At 44.9% G+C, this 20,012-nt stretch overlaps 1 protein-coding gene across 1 annotated transcript in view; it reads left to right on the forward strand.

Moving 5' to 3' along the window:
- The window catches only part of LOC138510506 (alpha-2-macroglobulin-like), a 1,041,624-nt gene extending 1,027,353 nt beyond the window's left edge, over positions 1 to 14,271 (forward strand). The window contains exons 35-36 of the mRNA XM_069626208.1: positions 13,196 to 13,237; positions 14,072 to 14,271. Coding sequence (XP_069482309.1) covers positions 13,196 to 13,237; positions 14,072 to 14,088 — 59 coding nt within the window. The 3' untranslated portion in view covers positions 14,089 to 14,271. The remainder of the gene's footprint in view (positions 1 to 13,195; positions 13,238 to 14,071) is intronic.
- The last annotated feature ends 5,741 nt before the right edge of the window (positions 14,272 to 20,012 follow it).

The raw sequence follows: 20,012 nt of genomic DNA on the forward strand, positions 1-20,012 counted from the left end.
CACACGGTCAAAAGATTACACAATTCATATATAGTTCCTAAAATCCTATGCGAACGACAACTGTGAGCATTATTAAAAATGGGGCACAATAGGCTAAAATTGATATATACATAGTCACTGGTCCATAAAATCCAATGTTTACAGGAACAACAATTAAAAACATTACAAAAATAATACCTCCAATGTTACATTTTTCATTATTGACTTCCATTTCCCTGGAGCCTCAACAGACTTTTTCTGAAATACATTGCTCTTTTGAAGAAGGTGAGCAAAGCCCAAGCCGTATTACACTTATAGAGGGCAATGTACCAGTACTGTATAAATAGTTCAGTACCATATAGTTGCTCAATCAAAGACACTGAATCCCTGTGTCGAAAATGTTTCTGGTGGTGTGTGTGAGTGAGTGTGTGTGGAAGCCTGGACTTGCATTTTGGTCCGCAGGCACACATAAGACCCACATGCCTATTTGAGACTGTGTCTACTTACCTTCCCCTTCTCCGGCCATCACCCTCAAAGAGCATTTCCACTCTCCCCCATGCCTGGCAGTGGGCATTCAACAGGTGCATGAGTGTACTCAATTTGACACAACAGCAATGGGATCATAAAGAAAGAAATGTGCTTGCACAAATACCAAGCATGCGGCAGAGCATACTTCAGCCCTGAATTTGCTACTATCCAAAGCGTAGATGAAACCCTACGGATTGTAGACAACAGAGTCCACACCCTCCCATCATACTGGACATTTCTTCTCTCTTTAAAATGGCTGTCCACAAAGCAGAATCAAAAAATTCGGGCTCCTGGTATGGAACCTATTCTACCCAGGAGGGTTAAATCAGAAAGCAGTACTTATCACTCTCTCACAATGCTTGCAAATTGGGAGGGGTGTGGGGAGTCCAGAACCAGTTTGTCTGATCTCTTGCTGATGTTTACCAGTTCACTCATATGGAGACTTCCACTTGCCTGCAGACCCCCAACTCTTCCTGTCACCTCGGGGGACCCTTTGGGTGTCCATGAAGCCACCGGGAGTCTTGCTAGGAAACCACTTGGTTTCCATATGCCAGTACTACCATGGCGCTCTGCTTTTACCAAAGAGTTATCCACCAAGGACATCCATGAGTTTGGAATCTGCATCTACCCAGTAGAACCTGAACGTCACCTGTTTCTCTCAAACACAAGCCCACTCAAACGGAATGTATTCTCCTCTGCAACATCAGTTTGATTCTCTACATAGAAACATGCCTTGATGTCATGGATCACATAGGCTAACATCACTAGGAAAACCCCATACTCCTTCACCCAACAAAGACTACTGGGTAGGATCAAACCCTACTCACCCAAGTGCAATTCCAGGGCACCTATACTATCCGCAGACCTCTTAATTTAGGTGGAGGTGACACTCTACTCACTGGACTGCCTGACACCTTCCTTCCCCCAAAAAAAGTACCACTGTACTCTTGAGAATATCTTGCAAACAGCAAGCAGGTGTAGGATTACATCACTCTTATGGCTTCACATGGGCTCTCATGACAGATTGTCTCCTATCCGAAACCAGCTGCATACTACATAGGGTAATGGCCCATTTAAAAAATCCTTCGATCATGCTAAAAAATGATCACTCTCCATAGGAACGTGCTCAACCTGTTGCCAAGACGTGGCAAGGCAGAAAATCCCCAGAAGCAGGATATCCAGACGTATAGGCTGTCTTTTTGGTCTTTGAAGGTGGCAGAGAGTCCACTTCCTGGGCTCAATCTGACTTGGCCACACTTGTGGAATTCAGGCAAGAACTCAAAACCCTGATCTTTTGGCAGTCATTTTCTGATTGAAGAAAATCATAAGATTACGAAGAACAACTATCATTAAGACTATTAATTGCGAGTTCCATTGTAGCCCTACTACAACTTTTGTGCCAGTCATTGAGGTAAGGAAATAATATTTATACTGCACTTTCTACCACCTTGGATGTCTCCCGGCAGCGAGGATTGTCCAAAAGCATATCGGGATCCCCAGTGTCGCATGAGACTTGCGGCTATGGTAGTGGAAAGGTTACAGGAATGAGCTGCATTAAATCCTCTTGCTCTCTACTGCACCCTCCGTTTTTAAGCTATCCCCATGCTTTATGAACACCCACTATAAAATTAAAATAAGTCACGCCTTTCATCCTCCAGTCCCAAATGACTGATTTTCCTGGATACTGTGCACTCACCAGTGGCAGGACTCGCAAGCTCTCCAAGGTCGGCAGCGGAGGAGCAGACCTTGTTATGGGCGTTATGAAAGGTCATGGGGGGACTGCATATTTTTTAATAGGTCATCAATAAGCGCAAGAGATCCAGTCGTTTCTGAAAGGTGGTGTTGGGGCTTATTCAAATGGGGCAGGTTTGACCTATCCTGATGCTGTCAGCCCACCATTGTGTTCTGAATGCTCCAACCCGCAAGCTTGATCTGGGCCACCAACTTTCCTTCCTCCTCTGAGACTGTAGGTACTTTTACAAAGCTGTGTTTTCAAGCTGTGTCACGCCTGCTGCTTCAGAACCACTATATATGGTGGTAATAATGTCCCCTTATATATGGTCGCCGTACATAATGTCCCCGGGAAAAAGGTTGTGGCAACATTATATATGGTGACCATATATGTGGGAGCAGGGGTTTCAGGGGGGTCCTCCTTACCCCTTGGAAAAAAAAATAAGGTTTTGGGGTTGCAGGTGTATCCCCTGCATGTTCCATGTGAGAATGTCCCCGAGACATTTTTGCAGGGACATTATCACAGGGAACTCTATATCTTTGGCCACATTCGCTAATAGGGTGAGAACAGTGCAGCTTTTTGTTCCCAGCTGTCTGCATTGGCCACAGTGCACCGCAAGTACAATGCTGTTTGGCTGTGTCGCGCTGCTCTTTTCTCCCCTGCTTTGAGAGGCCGTCGGAAGGAGAAAGCAAGGCATGCCGTGGAAACACGACTGCATTATTGCCGGCAAGGACTTGAAAGTAAATACTTTGTAAAACTGTTGTGGAACGCCGTTTGGACTTGCTCGAGGGGACTTGCACTCTTGGACTTGCACTCCTAATTTTCCAACCTCTATTTACGTTTAACATATCTCTTTGTTCTTCCCACTCCTAGCCCTGCCTACCTGTCCCGCTCACTGCAGCCTACTTCCGCGTTGTGCCCGCGCACCTTGTGCGCGCACCACAAGTGTGTTGTAATGTGTCTTACAAGCTGAGTGGATGACATCACTGCTGAATGGAATGTAGTGATGTCAGTGTGAGAGGAGTGTTGGTGTGTGAGGGTTCTAAGCTTGGCAGTTGGAGTTATGCTGACTTGGAAAGGGCATGCCAATGTTTTGTTCCTGGCATTGAACTACAATAAATCTACTTAATAACTTACCTGCTGGCTCGGGTGTTCATCAGCTTCCAAGTTATTACACTGGCGACGAGGATGGGATCCTGTCGTGGAGGGGGCAGTCCAGAACCAGGAAACATTGCCCTCCTTGAATCCATGTCTTTGAGCAAGTTCAGCAGGTTAAGGGGCCCACAGCAGTTTGACTAGGCTTAGCACCCTTCTTCAGCAGGCCGGGCGGTGCTGATTTGAGGACCTAGTCGGCACACAGGTCGGTGTGCAGTGCTAGCAGTAACAGCTGTTCCATTGTGGGCCGCCTGTCCCAGTTACCGGGTGGTGCTGCGGGCGGAATTTTGATCGGCACACATTACGGTGTGCGGTGCTGGAAGGGCAATTGGTCTATTGCACCAGTGGAAACGGGGGCCTTAGCTGGGGGCCCTGAACAGTGTTCTCTGGTCCATCATAAAGCGTTGTGTGGCGCCTTATTAGGCGGCGCCGTGATTCGCGCGGTTGGTTGGAGCCCCGTAGTCAGAGGGGCTGGAGCCCCGTAGTCAGAGGGGCGCGTATGGCGTGTGCGCGGACATGGAGAACGGGTGCCCGCCCAGGTTGGTAGCACATCCAGGAGTTCGGATGCGCTTCGAGGAGCCTTTGGACGGGGTGAGCGGGTGCCGGAGTTGTGAGAGAACACAGCCAGGAGTCCACGTGAACTCATCCTTCCGCGTCGAGGCAGCTGCCGAGTATTGGCAGTTTTGGAGGTCGTCGGGGGGCATATTGCCCGGCATTGTGGACTCTGGAGTGGGTGCTGTAGCGGAGGCGCGGAGGAGATGTGGCCTCCACAGCAAAGCAGACGGAATGGTGACGTCTGCAACGTGCGTAGCATGCCAGCGTGAGACGCTGGAACGCAGCAGCGGATTCGAGGAAGAGTGCGCTGTCTTCGAGGAGTCCCATAGGAAACACCATCAAGGGACGTGTGGTTCCGGTTTGGTCCGTGAGGCAATTCCTAGGAGGGAACTAAGCGGAAGTTGCACCACACTGGACGCGGCGAAAAACTGTGGTCTGAAGGGGATGATCCGTAATGAGATTTATCACAGTAATGGAGTGCGGTTTTGTGAGACGTTGGTCAGAGGAGGATCTGAAGGCTGCAGGTTTCCGTTGGATTGCATACTTCCATTGGTTTTCTATACTGGACGTTCCATGGATGCTGCCGTGTCGGATGAGGAACTTTGGAGGTGTAGAGTTTCGTTTGGCTGCGACGCCCAGGCAGATGGAGGAATGTTGGCGTCTTAGCTGAACTCTAGTGAGAAATGTATATGTTGTGCCGGCTGTATTTTTGCTTTTAGTGTGTGTGCGTATCATGGGCCCGTGTGAGTGAGTGAGTGCGCGCGCTGAGAGTTGTGTATGGATGATTGTTTAGGTTGTATTGAGAAATTGCAATCTTGTGTGCTAATGAGTTGTTTAGTGTGTTCCTGCATTATTTTGCATTAATTTGCATATTGTTGTCTCTCATCCAATGATTCTTTGCAGGTGGAACTGTTCAATACTTAATATGTTTTCTTGCAGGTTGGATTTCCATTATTGGGTTGTACGGACTCGTGGGTGGGGGCACTTGCGGGTTGAATTGCTTCTTTGTGAACAGCATTGTTTATCCTGTGCTGTGTGTATTTTGATGCACTTACAGTTATCCTTTACCAATAATTAACTGAAATAATGCACTTTACACATCATTTTGTATTTGAACATGTGTGCAATGTTTTGCGTGTATGCCACCCATCCTGTTTGTTTTTGGGGGTTTGCATATGGTGCGTGAGGTGAACATTGTGTTGTGCGGGAGTGGGAGTGGTTGGTTATTGAGGCGTTCTGCTGTGATGCAGCAGGTGAGGCTGGACCTGGGGTCCATGGTGAGTGGTGAGGTGCTGCGTTGTTGCAGTTTGGCTGGACCAGGGGTCCATGGTGTGAAGTGTGCTGCGTTTTGCGTTCGCAGGAGGCTGGACCAGGGGTCCACGGTATGTAGTAGGTGTGCTGCGGGTGGCAGTAGGCTGGACCTAGGTCCAAGGTATGTAGTAGGTGTGCTGCGGGTGGCAGTAGGCTGGACCTGGGGTCCAAGGCATGTGGTAGGTGTGCTGCGGCTGGCAGTAGGTTGGACCTGGGGTCCTCGGTGAGGGTAGGTGTACTGTGCTGTGCAGTATGCTGGACCAGGGATCCGTGGTGGTTAGTGTGTGTTTGGTGTGTGTCTGGTTCAGGTGGTTGGTCCTGGTTGTGTTCCGCATTCTTGCGGGTTGGTTCTCTAAGGTTAAGGGTTTTGTGGTGTTGTGGTATCCTTAGATATGCTGTGGTGAACTGTTTCGTTGTTGTGCTTGTTGTTGCTCTGTTGAGCTGTGTGGAGTGTGCCCGGGGGTGGCAGCCCTGGTGTCCTAGGGGGCAGACTAGGACGGGAGGATGTTTGTGCACTGAGGGTTGAGGAGTGTTAGGTAGTTATCTGCTGTGGACGCTGGGTCGTGGCAGGACCTAGGTTCCAAGGGGCAGCTTGGAACAGGTGGAGGTGCGTAGTTTTTTTTTTATTTTTGTTTCTCGAAGGTTGTCCAGTTCTGTTATGGAAGGAGTGAGCCCTTTGTAGACTGCGTGGGGTTCCTCTCTGTTTTGTATAAAGGGAGGAGTGGAAATGGTGTATAGTTGGGCGTAGGACTTGGTATAAGGGTTTGGTTGATATAGAAGTGTCAATTTGCCCAACGTGATGGCACAGTGTTAGTATCCTGGGGGTGCCATGTAGGTTTTATTGGGTTCTTATTTCTTTGGTGGAGCACTTTCCTGTTTCCTTGATCTTCCGTGGAGTGTCGGGGTTTTGGTGTTCTCTGGGGGCAGTTTCCTGTCGCCAGTGGTGTTACTAGTTGGTGCATTACGTGCTGGCCACACGTACATGTAGGGGTTTTTGTCTGGTGATGGTTTTGGTGTGATCATTCTCTGTTTCCAACAAAGTAAAGGAGGGAGAAGTGTTGTAATGTGTCTTACAAGCTGAGTGGATGACATCACTGCTGAATGGAATGTAGTGATGTCAGTGTGAGAGGAGTGTTGGTGTGTGAGGGTTCTAAGCTTGGCAGTTGGAGTTATGCTGACTTGGAAAGGACATGCCAATGTTTTGTTCCTGGCATTGAACTACAATAAATCTACTTAATAACTTACCTGCTGGCTCGGGTGTTCATCAGCTTCCAAGTTATTACAAAGTGCACCCCAAATACAGCGCCGTTTGGCTGTTCGGTGTGGCGGCGGGTAGGCTTTGGGTTATTGCTTTTTCTGCATTTATCCATTTACTGTGTCATTCTTTACCAAAGTATTTACCTAATTATTTACGGACGTGTTGGCGTAATATTTTGATCGTTTCCTATTCAATGGATACCTAGTACACGATCAGAAGGCGTTTGGGGTAATGACAGTCAGTGGTGATTACTTACCCGTATGTGCACACCTATAATCCGGAGCTTTTGATGAAGTCCAGGCTTGAATTCTTTTCATTTATTTCAAGTGTATTCTGTACTTTGTAGTGGCTCATAGTCCTGTGCAAGTCTTAAAGTAAGACACTATAACAACTTAATTTCCATCTATTTATCATGGTTGGGAGCCTTCAAAGTGGTAAATGTCTGACTGACAAATGTATAAATTGCAGCCTAAACCTGACCGCACCCATTCAATTTCACGCCTCGTATGAGACAGAGGGTGATGATTTCCATTATCCCCCTCTGGTTGTACTTCCGGCTCACGCCGCATGGCAATGGGCCTAGAAACAGTCCCATATGCTCACCAATCATTAGCTGTTGAGCCAAATGTCAGCTTCAAGCCAGTGCGGACGGATGAGTCTCCCTTAATAACTGTCACAAATGTGCAGATACATGGGCTTCCCGAGCATAGAACACCTACAATAAGTGCCGCTAATTCAAACCCGGTGGTTCATGTAAGTCTAGATTCTCACCCGCACCAGCAGTTCAGCTCTCATGGCTTATGTATCTCGGATGTTTCTATTCTTTCACCTGCAGTTAAGGCCGAATGGAATAAGCAATGTCGGGTCGCTTTGACACACTCATCTCCAATGACAGTTCTGCCATCTCAGGTCGAAGAAGTTTATCATAAGTACGTCCCTGCATAGAATGAAGACAAACAATCTACTTTACAAGAATCCAATGTCAGAAAACCTAGTTATCATTCCACAAGCTCCCCTACTCACTCTCAGTATATGTTCACAGTGAACTTGCACAGCATTAACAAGGAGCTTCCCCAATCTGTCTCCCCATTATTTAACAATGATCACACTAGCTCTGATGATGTTGCAAATAAACATACTCCACCCCAAATCAGCACTGGTGACCTAACCGATTTTCCGGTGATGTCACGCGTGCTCAATCTTTTAGACAAAGGACACGAGAGGACTCATGGGGAGATGGACTACATTAAACACCTTATTGGTGACTTAAATGTAAAAAGTGGAGGGTTACATGCTTGCACATGCCAACTTCCAAGACGGAAAAATTATAATTCCCTAATTTCAAAAGCTCAAGCACCCGTAAATTCAAATGCCATCAGTACATCAACTCAAACACTTGGGACCGGGGTCACTTTGAATACTGCTTTGGGAATGTATGCTCAAGCAGTTACCAATGGCCCCTTAGATGAAGGCTCTAAGGAAACAACGGATGCTCTTTCTCTCTTGGAAGTGGTTAAAAGTAACTCACTAAAGTTAGATGACATATTTACATTTCTCATAACCGATTTGAAACGAATACAGAAATCTACTGATACCGTTGATCTAAAGCTTGACTCCTCGCCAAATCTAACATCACACTCAATAGAAAATCCGAACAGTCCTTAGCGGCTCCTTGAAGCCATGGAAGTGCTCAACAAAGCTGAGGCGTGCCCCGTACTCATGAAGGTTACTGTTTCTGCCACCAACCCACCAGAGCCCGATACAAGGCTGTACTCACAAAAACTGAAACGTCAACATGCTAGAGCACTAAAACGCACTAACATGGTACAATAAAAAAAAACTAAATATTGACTTAAAAGCTCAATCAAAAAAATCAAAAAATATACTACCAAACACATTCTGAACCCTGTATGTGATTCCAATTCAGTGGAGCCTGCACTGAATGCAGATCCACACATAGACTTGGATCAACTAAATGAGGAATCCAAACCGGTTCTAAATCTGGCAAATCAGGATGTATCATGGAAAGTAAAGAAATGTCAGAACAAAAAAAAACACACAAAAAATTAACCCTATAACTGCAGAGAGAGATTTAGTGCCACCAATTCCAACTGCGGTGGATGTCGAGACCATTAGTGTCTCCCCAAACATTGTCCCAAATCTTAAGTCGGTCTCATCTGCTCTGGATATTCAACCTTTCCCAGAAAAGCATACTCAAAGTCAACTCATGCAGTACTACCCAGTCACCCTAAGACAAAAAACTGGTCTGTGTAGCAAACCAAAGTATACTGGTGAGCTATTTTCAAAGCCCAGGACAATGAACTTATGAACTCCCACAGGGTTACCATGGGTGGATAAGGGTCCTTTTCTTGAATTACCGCAACCTTCTAGAGACCTTACGATTCCTATTAAGCCTATGCTAGATATGACTCCATCTCCAAAGGCTCCTTCTCCTGCTTTACCTAATTTGTTACCGGGGAGGGACTTGGCTGTTGACGTGCCTCTGCATTTAAATGCGATTACTGAGGATGGTAGAGTTACCAACGAATTGTCCGGCGAAACACCTAACATATTGGGCTGGACGAGCGATCCGGTAATAAATGTGCAGAAAAGAATTAACCGTTATTTTTTGTTCCACTCGTTCAAACACAGCCCTCAATTGAGGACCTTAATTTATGACGATATCAAGTGGATACGGCTCTCAAATCATAATAATGACCGTATGATTTGTTGCACATACTCTTTGAACATCTTGCATCTAATATGGTCCCAAAGGATGGTGTTCAAGGAGTATGGTCTCACAATCCGACTGTTTGAGTCGATGTTACAAGCTGATAAGTTCTTGGACACTCCTTTGTCTCCAATTGCACATACTGTATTGATGACCAATGCAACACCAGCCATTTCTCATTCAACTAATATTATTATTCCGCAATTATCAGCATTGGTTGGCAAGCACCACTGTCGACAACCATCTCTTAAATTGCCAAATCCACTAATCACACGTAGCAAGATTCAATCAAAATTATTTCCTGGAACTGTTGTGGATGTGTAAATTTAAAGTCCTGGTTAGACGCGTGCACAATTGACAAACTGCCAGAACTGCTGCTTATTCAGGAAACAATGTCTAAATTACCGTTACATATAGATGGATTCGTAACATACTTGTACAATGCTACTGCAGGTGAGTTTGGACGACCTTCAGGAGGGCTTGCTATTTTGACTAAGATATCAAATCATGTTAATTCGAGGTTGTTTGGACACAACGATATTCTGGCTATGGAATACCAACCTTTGACCAAATCTTTGATTGTTTTTTTAGTTATATGTATTTACTTTAATCCATGAAAGAAATCCCTTGAAGATTTTTTTGATTCCCTTGATCTGGTACTTGGAGCGACAGCTCTCTCCAATCCAGACTACTATATTATTCTTGGTGGGAATTTTAATGCATTATGCAATGAAAATCAACCATTTAATGACATTTTCAGCTCACAGGCTAAACATTCCACATCTATTTATAGAGGGGAAACATGGACGAACTACCTTGAGAACTGGAATTGCTATTTGGATATTTTCGTCCCGAGTATCTTGTCAATTACTTTGTCAAGGGGATCTGCTTCTTCTAGTATTGATTTTTTTTTTGTTTCATCAAACTTATTGACTACTGTGTCACCTGTGCTGATAGGTCATACTCTATATGGTGACCATTTCCTATTAACCTTCCAATTAAAGTTCACAATTCTTCTCTCGACATTAAATCTTCAACTGCTCTAACCTAACTCAGTTGCACAGATCACCTCTTTCCATTCATTGGTCACCAAAACTATGTCGAAAGTTGACTTATTTAGTAAATAGAGACCTAAGGCGAGCTGATCACAAAAATTGTGTGAACTCTGCTCATGAGATGGAGGAATGGAATGCAAACCTAATCAGAGTACATGTCCACGACTTAGCCCTTGCAGCTCGCAATAAGGTTTTCACACACCAGAAACCTTTTAGTGTTGAAATTGGGAAATATAAATCTGTCAAAAATAAGATGCTAAGAGCGCTACAAAAGGACTTCTTATCACCTGATCAATACAATTCTAGTAACCAGCGGATCTTACAAACATATAAGTGCAACTTGAAAGTGATCAAACAACAAATTAATTGCGCAGACAACCAAAAATCTTACTTTGATTTGTAAACGGGATGTTCGTAATGTTTGGGCAATGATAAGAGGCACTTCTAAATCCACTAGCAAGAACTTGTTTACTGCAATCTCTGCGGAGGTATGGCAAACCTACATTTCATCTAAATTCAGCCTTCCAGTATCTGTCATTTCTAGGCATCATGTGTTCTTAAATATGGTGCAAAGTAATGATCTGACATTTTCAATTGAAGAAATCGAAATGGGCAATCGGACGTTCTAAAAACTCTAAGGCGGCTGGCCCGGATGGTCTGCCGCTGTGTGTTTTTAAATCTGATCCTAAATTTTGGGTGGTGGTGCTTCACACAAAATTCGATATATTCTATATACAACAAAAATACTGCACTCAAGGTGCAATGCTTTAATTATTCCAATCCACAAAAAAGGTGATCCTCACGACCCAAAACATTTTCGCCCGATTGCCCTAATGGATTCAGCAGCAAGAAGATTTGCTATTGTGTTATTAAAACATCTGGAAAGCCACATTGATGCCAACAACATCTACTCGAAATCACAAGTGGGGTTTAGGAGGAATACGAATACCTCCCTAAAGGCGGTGGTACTTGCTCACCTCTTGGCACCTACTCAGATCACTGCTACAGTCCCATTTGCAGCAGCTTTAGATCTTTCTTCGGCCTTTGATGCTGTCGTTAGGGACATATTGTGGGCCAAAATGTAAAAAATGGGTTTTCCAAGACGTTTAGTTCAACTGATTGCTCGACTTCATACACATACTTCCTTTCAGGTTTGGGTGAATCGGGAGGGTGATGTCACGGGGCTGATTCCAACGATGACAGCTGTCAAGCAGGGTTGTAACCTTGCGGCAACCCTTTTTTATCTATACATCTGTGACATTGACTAACTATGGGCAAATCTAGTAATGTATCCCGCAAGGTTAGGTTCTTTACATCTACATTGGCTCTGCTTCGCCGAAGACATTATTTTATTTGACAGAATTTGGCAACTGCGCATAATCTCCAAGCCAATCCTACAAAATCGAACACTATTATTTTTGCTAATAACAAACGCACCAAATTCTATCAATGGACCTTGGATAACTTAAACATCACAAGCGCGACGTCCTTACGTTATTTGGGTTATCAGCTTGCGGAATCCAACTCAGCAAAAACTTGGATAGAAGGTTTGAATGAAAAGATCCGTCCACTACTCTCACAGATGAGAATTATCCATCAGAAGTATTGTACATTTTCATTCATTCCGATCTTAGACTTCTACATACTCAAAGTGGAGCCCATCTTACTGTACGGTTTGGAATTATGTCTATTCAATATGGACGATGTCTTGGATAGGCTGCAAGGGCAGATGTGTAAAAAGACCTTGGGTCTTGCGCTAGCCGTCCCGAACTCGATAGTCCGTCATGAACTCAGATTAGTTTCTTTATCGGCTAGATCTACCTGGCGCAAACTATCCATATATGCCAAAATGCTAGCCCCAGTAAAGAACTCATATCAAGATCTTAACCTTCTTCTAACCAAGCATGGTGTTTCAATACTTACTGTTTTTGCTAATCAAATGCAGCATTGTCTTGTTGGGATTAACGTAGGTACCGATTCCCTAATGTTAGGGTTTCCAAATATAAAGCAAAACCTCTATGAAATGGATTGTATTCGGACAATTGATATGACCTATATGTCTTATAGAGAGCACGCATCCTTTGATACAAAAAGAAAATTCCGACCATGCTACATTTTGAAATGTCCCTGTCCCAAGTTTTTCTATATTTACATGAGATTCAAACTAAATCAGTTACCGACTTTGGAACGTGTGCACTACGAATTCCGAAATACTGAGCGCATATGTCATTACTGTCGGTTTTGTCTGATACATGCCCAAGAAGAAACACTTAAACATTTGGTTGTGTATTGTTCTCACTTTGAACACCTTAGAGTACAGCTACTGGGTGAAAGTTGCCCTGAACTCTCACAAATTGCACGCCAACCGTTTTGGGAAAGAGCTATGCGAGGGGATATTATGCGACTTATTCTGGCACTGGCTAGATACTTATTTAAACTCGAAGAAGCGCTTAAAAATTGAATTTGTCTTAGAGTTATTAAGGCTAAATAAAAGCCTGTGCACTTCTATTTTTTCAATTGTATCAGGTGGAGATTTAATGTTGTTCCATTATTAATTTAAGGAAGACACGTTAGAGCGAAGATTTCCATGTATAATGTTTTTATCTTTGGTTTAACGACTCAGAGTACATGTTTTTAAGTTGGCTTTTGTCAATTGGATTAAGGTTTTATGATTCCTTTGTATGTATACATGGTATGTTTTTGTTTTGTAAAGGTTCTTTGTTGAACCGTATACAATTTTTGTACAACAAAAAAACAAAAAAATAATAAATAAAACTGGCCACAGATTTAGAGGCCATGCGCATCATTACAATCTGTTCAGGGTTTATTCTGTCCAGCACATACTGGGAATGTACTCACTGTAACATAGGTTACTGTTACTTTTGTTTCAGATGAGTTTGCAACTGTAGAATACAGCACCCCCTGTAATAAAGGTAAGGAACAAGACAATTCTCCAACAAACAGTTTGTTCTTAATTCTGGTACATGTGAATCTGATCCTCATCTCAAGGCAGGTATCACCTGGTTTACATGTATAGTATACAAATAGCTCAACTAATTCTGCCAGTGCACCTCAGTTTGCTGCCGTCAACACATGGAAATCAATTCTGACACATACATAGCATTGCCAGTGCAAACCATGCCACCCAACACATAATCAGGGCAGCATTATCTGCAAAGTACTGCCCTGCTGCAGCACGAAAACCCCAGACACAGCTTTGTAAATGCACAGCCCCCCTGCTCCGCCGCACACCCTCAAATGATCTGCAGGAGTCTGCCTCTCCGAATGGCGTCCTGTGGCAATTCATTCACAATTAAAAGCCATGAGTGTGTCCAATGCATTGTCTGGTAAATCAGTTTACTTTACTTTGCCAGCTAGTGCTCAAAACCTCAAAGTTGAAAAACCTCACGTCTGTGTGTGAAGGTTATTTCTGGTGACCCCCGCCCCCTTTAGTGCCGGTGTCTGTCTCTGATAGGTGAACATCTGGGACAGTAGTCTTCAAGTCCTGTCCTCTAGAGCCAAATCCACTCCATATTTTCAGACTATTCACATACAATACTTGTGAAAGCAATGAATTTATACGTAAGGTATTGACATAGTCACTGGTTATCCTGAATCCCTAATGTGGTTGTGGCCCACAAGACAAGACTAGAGACCCCTGGTTGGGCCATTGCTTGTGTGCATAGCCAGGGAACCAATTTCTTTTATGGTGGTCAATGCTTTTCTCGCTGTTTCTGTTCTGATGTAGTCCCTTCTTGTGCCCACAGAGAAGCAGAAGATGTGAACACCCACGAATGGGCACAGAAGCATGCACCGATGGAAAGAGGAAAGCACCTGCAAGACTGAGGACAAAACAGAGATAATGCATCTACAAAATAAATCTTTATTTAAGGCACACAGCGATGCAAATCAGGGTTGAAAAAAATAAAGCAGCCCAGGTTCATAAATAAATGCCCCATGGATTCTAGCTTGAGTCACCTTATTGGGGTGCATGCTGTGGAGTTGGAATAGCTTGAGAGGGGGTGCTTTTTCTGCAGTCTGTCTCTAATAATCAGTGGGCACCAGGGAAGTTCAAGCCTACCAGGATGCCAATGGGCGAGGGACCGCTGTAGCCTTTGAGGTGCTTAAGACTAGCCATAAGCAATGCTGTTTACATCTGACACCATACAGGGCAAAATGTGTTAGGCTCAGGCTCATACTTTCCTATGGTGTGGATCTGTTTTGTGGGCAAGTGGGCGGCACTTGGATGAGTTAGTGTATAGTGAAGTTGGTACCAAGTATGTGCCCCATAGTTACTCCGCAAACAGTTTCATGTGAAAAGTAGCAAACTACGATTTGCCAAAGTGGGCCTCATTTTAGGTTGATGCTTGGTCCTACTTTTGTCCCACCTTGCCCCAGATAAACTCAATGGACAACTATGAAACCTTCCTGGTAGTTCATTAGCGCAACCCCATTCAAGTCTAGCTTTCCTGGATGCTGTGGCCTGGTGTGATATTCTATGGTGCCATAGGAGCCAGATCCGGCCATGCTCAGCCGAAGTGCCAGTTTGGCTCCGCCACTTACCCCTCCCAATGCAGCGAGATTTTCGGTTTTTATGTCACCCTGACATCACTCTGTTTTGAAGCTGCCTAAAATTGTCTTCTTGTAGAACCAGTACTGCCCAAGAGAGCCCCAACGGCCTGAACAAGTGAGGCTCTGTGAGGCAATTGAGGCTGCTAATGTCTTAGGTTCAACTGGCCTGCAGAATCCTCATTTAGAATGTGGTGCAATGACTAAAAAGTGTTGCTGGTGATATTTGACCAAGGCTCAGGCAGCCCTAGAGGGTGGGACCGCTGGCCGGGCCCGCGCAAAACAGTCCTCTGCTCCGACACTATGGGCGCCAGTGGATTTCTCACCTTGGCTACCAGCAAAGCCATTGGCTGCATTCTGGAGGCTGCCCTGAGCAGTGATATGTGGCCAGCAGGAAAGAAGGAAAAGCTGATGGCCCATTGGCACATGAACGCGAGGTGGAACACTGTTGCAACAAGAAGGCTCTTAAGAAATATGTATTGGGGAACCCGTGCTTTGGTTAAACCAGCAAACTCCAGAGAAGTAGAGCCAGTTTCAAAATAAAACTATTTTCTGGAACTGAAAAGCTCAAAGTAATTTCTGGAAATTAATGTATGAATTGTTTTTGTGCAAAGGAACATGTAGTCATATCCTGCATAATACGATGCATGAATATCGAGTAATGAAGAGCTGGTGAAGATAACACTTTTTTTTAAAACCAGATAGCACACATCTCCACTTGGCCAATGTTGGTAATATAATCAGCCGGTCCTGGCTTTTAGAATCCCATCAAATTGCATTTTGGTTCTTGTATTTCTGTGTTTCTGATGGGAAAATGAAACTACAAATACTGTACAAGAAAACAGAATCATGTGAGCTATACTGTAACATCTCAACCCTTAACCAGGACAATTTGGGAGCTTTTTAAAGATTATTATTGATGAAATTATTGTAAATATCCTCCCCAGTCATTGGGTTAACTGCTAATTTCCCTTCTGGGGATATTTGGAAATGACGAGATGGATACCCATAGAATAGTTTTATATCAACTCTAAAAAAGCGACTAATATCCAATAAAATAAAATACCCTACAAGTTTTAGACTGTCCGACTTTTCCTATGATGTCTCTTACAACTCAAAGTTTTTGCTTTAATTTGCTATTAGCAGGCCCCTGGCATCTGCTCTGATAGCCTTTGTGGCTTCCTCATATGCCTTGAGATGGGGAAAATAGGGGTAAACCACCTCCCTGATATGCATTTTAGTGTTCTTCTAGTTATCTTGAAGACTACCCCAACTGGCCAGTAAGACCTGCATGGGATATTAGGCCAAATGCAAAGGCACTACATTATATCACACAAAAGTATTCTCATCCCTTGAATATGGAGGCATGGCAGGAGCAGAAAAACTGGGAGACGGAGCGAGCTGAAGCATTTGCAGCGGCTGACTCCCATAGAATGAACACATTTTGCCAAATGGCGGCAAACAATGGGGAAATAAAGAAGCTAAGACCTGCTGTTAAGTATAAAATAGGTCCTGGCGAAGGTGGGGAGGAAGAAATTGTATAACTCACTGAAACCGGTTGACTGTTTTTTCTGGGATGTTCAATCACTAAATGAACACCCGTTTGTTTGAATAAATTTTTTTAACGTTTATGAGCACATGAGAAGGGGACCATAAAAAGTATATTTTACTCCCTCTCATGCTCACAGTCTGGTCCTCTCCATATTTTTTAACTTCTTATAATAATTTGCTTTTGGCACTTACTCAGTTTTCCTTTTCTGTCCCCTAACCAGTGGTAGAACTGTACCAAAAAAGCAGTTGAACAGTGACCCCTGAGGGGGATAGTTTAGACATGAAAGAAGCAAAGTGCAACCCATTTTTCAAGGGTTGCAGCCATGCTGGTTGACAGCCAATTGATTTGGAACAAATTCCAGTTTAGTTGGAACTGTTATCAGGTGGTTACGTGGAGAAGTGTGCTTTAACCTCACAAAGAACAGTTCTGAAATGGTGGAAATGTTTGCAAAAAGTAGTGGAAATCTTAACAGTAAAAAATAAAAGTAGTGGAACACCGCCCCAGACCATTCCCGCTCACTTCGACCACTACCCCTAACCCTAGATAAGTGGCACAACAGCACCACCTAGGGATAGATACCTATGTAGGGGCATCTAGTGTTGGTTGGAGGGGCAGATATGTTAGTCATACGCTTTCACAAGTATGATCTGCTTCCTACGTCTAAGACGGACACTCTTTTGCATGAGGTCAAACATAGTTAAGTTGTTACTTTGGCAGATAATGCCATCCAAGAAAGCTCTCTATCCTCCGGCCACTACCACAGGAAGATTAGTACCACATTTACATCCCAAAGTGTGTTGTACCGTGCCGGAAGGGGGGACCGCTAATCTAATTCCTTTAAGCATCTCGCAAACTAGAGGGTACTCCCCAACTGGCACGCCTTCTATCAGGTCATGCGCCAATGAAATCGCAGAGTGATATGCTTTGACTGTTGTATACACTTCCCCTCTACTGCTAGAGCTGGCAGGAAGTTTACTATTTCTAGGAACCGAAAATGGATGTAGCTGTCGATGCAGACACCAGCCACTCCATACTTCCCAGGATGCTGCATAACACTTAGCGGTAGAGGGGGCTCAGCTGCTTCTGATGAATTTGGAAGCCCTCTCTGAAAGGCCTGGCACTTTCCATCATGCCCTGAAATCCTCCAGGCCGCGAGATTCCGTCTCTCTTCCTGAATCAAAGAGTGACCCCCCCTTCATCAGGAAGGATGGAAATTGGGGAAGAAGGACTAGAAAATCTGAGGAAAGTTCCAGAAGAATCGGAAACCAAGCCTGAGCGGTTCAGAACCGAGCTATTAGAACTGCCTTTGTTTCTTCCCGCCATATTTTTGCCAAAGTCTGGCAATCCGAATGAATGGCAGGAACGCAACATTTGTCCCTGGAGTCCATGGGTGGAGGAATACATCTGAAGCCATCGCCTCCGGTTCGGGCCTTCAACTGAAGAACCTGGCTAGCAGCGCATTGAGCCGGCATGCAAAGAGATCTGTCAGAAAAGGACCCCATCGCTGTTGAAGTTTTGTGAAAACTGTCTTGTGCAGTTCCCAGTCGCTGGAGTTGCAGTCCGCTATCATGTTGGACAGTCCCCGGAGGTACTCTGTCATTATTGAAATGCGTCTGTCTAGGCAATAATGCCAGAAGTCTTTGGCTAGTTCTGAGAGAAGCTTCTATCTGGTACCTCCTAGGTAAATTATGTTCCGACCTGCTGATACATTGTCCATCTTCAGCAGGATACAACTGGCCCTGTCTTTTCGAAACACACTCATGGCGAAGGAGCCTGCCAAGAGCTCCAAGCAATTTATGTGCAGGCGGAGGTCCCACCCCAACCACTTTCGTCCTGTGGCGAAGTCTAGGCATCAGACTCCCCAGTCTTGTCTGCTGCAGATGGACTCCAGTACCAGATCTGGGGTTGATCCAAAAATGGCTGTGCCATTTCAAGCCTCCATATGATTCCACCATCACAGAAGCTGTAATCTCGCTTCCTTAAACAGGGAGACATGCTGCGCGTGGGAGAAATTTCTCCTTAGGTGGGTCGTCATCACTCTCTGAATCACTCTGTAGTGAAGCGGGTCCAGGGATATGGCTTGGATTGAGAACGACAGCAGCCCTATTACTCTGGTGAGCTCTCTGAGTGAGAAGATGTATTTGCTCAGCAAGAGTCGAATCTCTCCTTGCTTTGTGTGTATCTTCTGCTGCAGTAGTCTGAGCGATGCTTGCCTCGTGTCTACCAAGAAGCCCAGAAACTCCATCGCTTGCAATGCTACGTGGCACAATTTTGCCCAATTCACGGGAAAATCTAGACTTTGAAGAAGGTTTCCTGCTCTTGCTGCTTGCTGTTGGAGAATCTCCTTGTTCTGAGACATGAGACTCATGTCATCTAATTATATAATCAGCTGACAGCCCTTTTCCCTAAGCTTTGATTTCACTGGATTCCTGAGGTTGGTTATGGCCCAAGGAGCGGAAGAGAGCCCGAACAGTAGACCTGCAAACTCCCATAAACGGCCTTCCCATCTGAATCTCAGAAAGCGTCTGTGTGATGCAAAAATCGGAACTGTGAGATAGGCGTCCATCGCATAGAGACGTACTAGGCAGTCCCCTTGAAGGAGTATATCCCGCAGCATTTGTATTTCTTCCATCTTGAAATGTCTGCATAGCATATAACTGTTTAGATTCTTTAGGTTGAACACTGATCTTGCCTTGTCTTTTCTCCTCACTAGGAAGAGGTTGCTCATGAAGCTTTCTCCCTGCGATGATGGCGTGATCAATCCCTTCCCTGCCAGCTCAGCAATTTCCTTGTTTAGGGGAGCGCGATCCTCCTTTGAGAACGTTATTGCTCTTGCCTCTGCCTTGTAGAAGGGGCTTGCAAAAAACTATAGCTGACATCCCCAACAGTCGGTTTCAACCATGCATCTCCTGTGCGCTTGTCCAACGCTTGTGCACACTGCACTGTCCTGCCCCCCACTGGCGGCTGTCACGCTGTGCTCTTGCACCCACCAGTTGTCTGGGGTGGCTGCTTGGATGCTTTTCTCCAGCTGCTGTTTCTTCCTCTGCAACCCCTTGCTGGGAAGAAGGCATCTGGCCTGTGCTCCTGCCAGTACAGAAGCCTGGTTCTATTAGGTTGGGACCTACGGTCTGTGAAATACTGCCTGTAAGAGTGCCCTCTGCCTCTCACAGCCCTTAAGAGAATCTTGGACAAAGACGCTCTTTTAATGGAGGATTGGGGCTTCTCCAAGGTGGCGTACAAATTAAGACAGCTCTTTGGCAAAGGGGTCCACAAAAAGTAGCCCCTGTGCCGATGCTCTGGCTTTGGATGATGCTAGATCTCCTAGATTTGGGTCTACCTTTATGAAAAAAATACTTTTCTCCTCTCTGCTGAGATAGCGCTATTGGCGTTTCCCAGAAGACAGAGGGTTCTCTCTGTCCAGCTGGCGAAAACATGCAGGTCTATCTGTGCACCTGTGTCAATAGCCTCCTTCGCCAAATCCCAAATTTCGGCCAGCGGCCCTGTCACATCAGGCAGTTTATCTTGACAGGCCCTCCAGTCCCTGTCTGTACCTTTCTTTGGATCCTTGACACTTTTACTTTGAAAAG

The sequence above is a fragment of the Ambystoma mexicanum genome, chromosome 6p, assembly GCF_040938575.1.
Source record: "Ambystoma mexicanum isolate Mex_15411 chromosome 6p, UKY_AmexF1_1, whole genome shotgun sequence".
Lineage (NCBI taxonomy): Eukaryota > Metazoa > Chordata > Amphibia > Caudata > Ambystomatidae > Ambystoma > Ambystoma mexicanum.